Source organism: Cebus imitator, unplaced genomic scaffold (genome assembly GCF_001604975.1).
Source record: "Cebus imitator isolate Cc_AM_T3 unplaced genomic scaffold, Cebus_imitator-1.0 Scaffold181, whole genome shotgun sequence".
NCBI lineage: Eukaryota > Metazoa > Chordata > Mammalia > Primates > Cebidae > Cebus > Cebus imitator.
The window spans coordinates 2,086,082-2,090,115 of NW_016107496.1; the positions used below are offsets into that span (position 1 = coordinate 2,086,082).

Here is a 4,034-nt window from a genome sequence, read left to right on the forward strand (position 1 = left end):
AAAATTATACCAATATAAACCATACAATGTAGAAGGTAAAGGGGCTCTGCAGTTTCACCTCACCTACACTCCTTGGAAGGGCTGTGTTTCCCACACAGCAGGTGCTTGATGAGTTTGTTACTGAAGAAAAAGTGACATAATAGATACAGAAACCTCCTATTGGTATTCCCTGAGTCCTAGATACAGCTCCCAGAAACCCTTTCTTCAAATCTTTACCATCTTTCTTCTCATAAATGGGCAGTAGCTTCCTATTAACAAACTCTACTAGTGAGGCAATCCTACCACCTGCCCTAGTCTCCTCCCCACAATGGCATCTCTAGTTGAGTGAAGCTGATGTGTTTACCATCTCTGGTATACTATTTACATATATCATTCCTTGATCATTTGTTGAGTGCCTTCTATATTCCAGTCACTGTACTGCACATAGGGTACATAAAATAAGCAGGAAAGTGGCCCTCATATTAAAGAACTCATGGTTCAGAGCAGGGGTCAGCAAACATTTCCTTAAAGGGGCAGATGGAAAATATTTTAGACTTTGAGGGTGGTATGGTCTCTACTGTAACTATGTGACTCTGCTAATAGGACAAATAGTGAATACACAAATGGTCATGGGTGTACTATGGGTGTGTTCTTTTTTGGGGGGAGAGGAACAGAGTCTTGCTGTGTCACCAAGGCTGGAGTGTAGTGGTGTGATCTCGGCTCACTGCTACCTCCACCTCCCAGGTTCAAGTCATTCTCCTGCCTTAGCCTCCTGAATGTCTGGGATTACAGGTGCCCACTACAACACTCAGCTAGTTTTTGTATTTTTAATAGAGATAGGGTTTCACCATGCTGGCCAGGCTGGTCTTGAACTCTTGATCCCAGGTGATCCATCCACCTTGGCCTCCCAAAGTAGTGGGATCACAGGCGTGAGCCACCAGTGGCGCCTGGCCAGGGTGTGGGTTTTGGTTTTTTTTTCTGAGACAGAGTTTTGTCTTTTTGTTTTACACAGAACTCACTCTGTCACCCAGGCTGGAGCGCAGTAGCGTGATTTCAGCTCACTGCAACCTCCACCTCCTGGGTTTAAGTGATTCTCTGCCTCAGCCTCCTGAGTAGCTGGGACTACAGGCATGTGCTACCATGTCCGGTGGCATGGTGTAGAAACAGGGTTTCACTATGTTGGCCAGGCTGGTCTTGATCTCCTGACCTCAAGTGATCTACCCACCTCGGCCTCGCAAAGGGCTGGGATCACAGGTGTGAGCCACGGTGCCTGGCCAGGGTGTGTGTGTGTGTGTGTGTGTGTGTGTGTGTGTGTTTTTGAGATGGAGTCTCACTCTGTCACCCAGGCTGGAGTGCAGTGGTGTGATTTTGGCTCAAAGCAACCTCTGTCTCCTCAGTTCAAGTGATTCTCCTGCCTCAGCCTCCTGAGTAGCTAGGACTACAGGCCTGTATTACCATGTCCGGTGGCATGGTGTAGAGATGGGGTTTCACCATGTTGGCCAGGCTGGTCTTGATCTCCTGACCTCAACTGATCCACCCACCTCGGCCTCCCAAAGTTCTGGGATTATAAGTGTGAGCCACCACGCCTGGCCAGGTGTGATCTAATAAAGCTTTATTTACTAACCAGCAACCAGTGGGTTACATGTAGTGTGCCTGTGTAGGTTGCACTTTTCAGCAGAACTTTGCACAATAATGAAATGTTGTTGTGCTGTTCAATGTAAGAGTCACCAGCAACAAGTAGTTACAGAGCACTTGTAAAGTGATAAATGTAGCAGCAAACATTTAAAACTGAATTTTAAGTGTTATTTAATTTTAATTAATTTAAACTGAAATAGCCACCTATATAGTGACTACCACATTGGAAAGTGCAGGTATAGAGTGTGCTTAACGCTTCCTTCAACCAAATCAAAACTTGCTTCAAAACTCATCTCAACCAGAAAGCCTTCCTGATGAGCTCCTGTCTGTGATGCTCTCTTATTCTGTATCTAGTCCTCACTCCTATTCATTTTAGACTTGCTGATATTTTGCTTTATAATTATTTCATAATTATCTTTTTAAAATAATTATTTTTTTATGTCTATAACTTTTTCATTCCCAACTAAACAAAAATTCAAAGACACAGAATGTGCCTTCTGATTATTACCCTCCTCCTCCTTCTCCACAGTGCCTTATATAGTGTTTAAAACTCAGAAGGAGCCCAATAAAGCCATTTTACATCATGTACTTCCTTCACCAGTTTCCCTGACAGGTGGCAATGTGTGTCAAGACAGATGGTCCTTTTGGACCAGGATCAGCACTTACTTGGAGAATATTTCCACAATAGCTGATGACTTGTTCTTGTTGACAAGAGAAAGTTCTTTGGCCGTTACCCTCAATGATTGTGAGGTCCATTGCCGTCTATTGAATGGAGTTGATTCCATCTTGTCTATGGACACTGAAATACCTATGCAATAAAGAAAGTCAGGACATTAGGCACAGAAGAGGATTCTCCAGCATCTAAGGATTGGCAGCAGTATGGTAGAGCTCTAAGCTTGCAGACCACACTCCTCCACCGGTTCTCCTCCAAACTGTGTACCCTTGGTCAAATGATCCAATATCTTTGGGCTGTGGTTTCCTATAAAAGAAGGCTACACCAGATGACCTTTAAGGTCCCTTCCAGTTCCATTTTATGACTGAGCCCACTGTGCAAACATCAATTGGCCTTTCCCTGAACCTAAGTCTGTTCCAAAGTCCCATTCGAAGTGAAATGTTCCCCTCTTCTGAATTACATCCCAGGGGAGGTACAATCAGCATCTCAGTAGAACCAGGTCCAAATTAGGTTCTACTTACATCCAAGTTTCTTTTGGCTGCTCTCTCTTCCCAAGCTCTGCAGCACTGGCCACTTGGTGCTGGAGAGAGAGCTGGGGATGCAGGGTAGTATAATAGGAAGAGCAGGGCTTTAAGACAGACTTAGGGAAATCCTAACTTTGTTATCTTGAACATATTATGTAATATTTTCCATTTCACCTTCTTCAGCTAAAAAATAAGGATAATATCTATCTTCAGGAGGTTTTGATATAGACTTAAGGAGATAATATATTTAAAACACTAGGTATGTTAACAGAGTATTAAGAGCATTTTACGTATATTTATTAGCATTGACTCTTGTTATAATTCTCATTTTAAAGCCTTTTAACAAGGGGAAGTATAAAGTACTTAAAGTTCAGGAGACAAACCCTCTTTCCTAACATCCCTTTCAGCCAAAGAATACATAAAGCCATACCCTTGATATCACCTTGTCCCTAACCATTAATCTGGATTGTTTGGTTATTTTACCCCACTAATTACCAAAGGAAAGGAGTTCCAACCTTTGTCCAGAAGAGGTGAGATTAGAAGTAAGTCAACAGTTTCCTTATTTGAAGAGTGAAAAATATAGACTAAAGTACCACTTTGTTTCTGATCCAGGAGTCTTGAAAACTAATATATATATATATATATATATATATATATATATATATATATATTACTGCTCATTCACAGCCTACCAGAAGTAAAAGAAAAATAAAGTATTACTTGTGACTCTTGACAACCGAAGAGTATAACTGATCTGGTAGAACAAATGGTTCATCAGGTACTGCTTTCAATAACCTTGACAACTGTAGAACTCAGAGGGTGTTTAACCCAGCAACTCAAGCTGCCATTTCACAATAAAAGTCCTGGATCAGGTCGGGCGTGGTGGCTCATGCCTGTAATCCCAGCACTTTGGGAGGCTGAGGCGGGTGGATCGCTTGAGGTCAGGAGTTTGAGACCTCCCTGACCAACATGGTGAAACCCCGTCTCTACTAAAAATACAAAATTAGTCAGGAGTGGTGGCACATGCCTGTAACCCCAGTGACTTGGAAGGCTGAGACAGGGACATTGCTTGAGGTAGAGGTTGCAGTAAGCCGAGATTGCACCATTGTACTCCAGCTCAGGTAACAAGGGCGTAACTCAGCTTAAAAAAAAAAAAAGTCCTGGGTCAGGCATGGTGGTTCACACCTGTAATCCCAGCACTCTGGGAGGATAGCTTGAGGCCA

General features: G+C 42.9%; 1 protein-coding gene across 3 annotated transcripts in view; it reads right to left on the reverse strand.

Moving 5' to 3' along the window:
- Positions 1-4,034, reverse strand: part of LIMA1 (LIM domain and actin binding 1) — a 106,862-nt gene that overhangs the window by 69,195 nt on the left and 33,633 nt on the right. For all 3 annotated transcript variants that reach the window (XM_017545818.1, XM_017545817.1, XM_037744702.1), the window contains exon 2: positions 2,281-2,422. In XM_017545818.1, coding sequence (XP_017401307.1) covers positions 2,281-2,399 — 119 coding nt within the window. In that variant the 5' untranslated portion in view covers positions 2,400-2,422. The remainder of the gene's footprint in view (positions 1-2,280; positions 2,423-4,034) is intronic.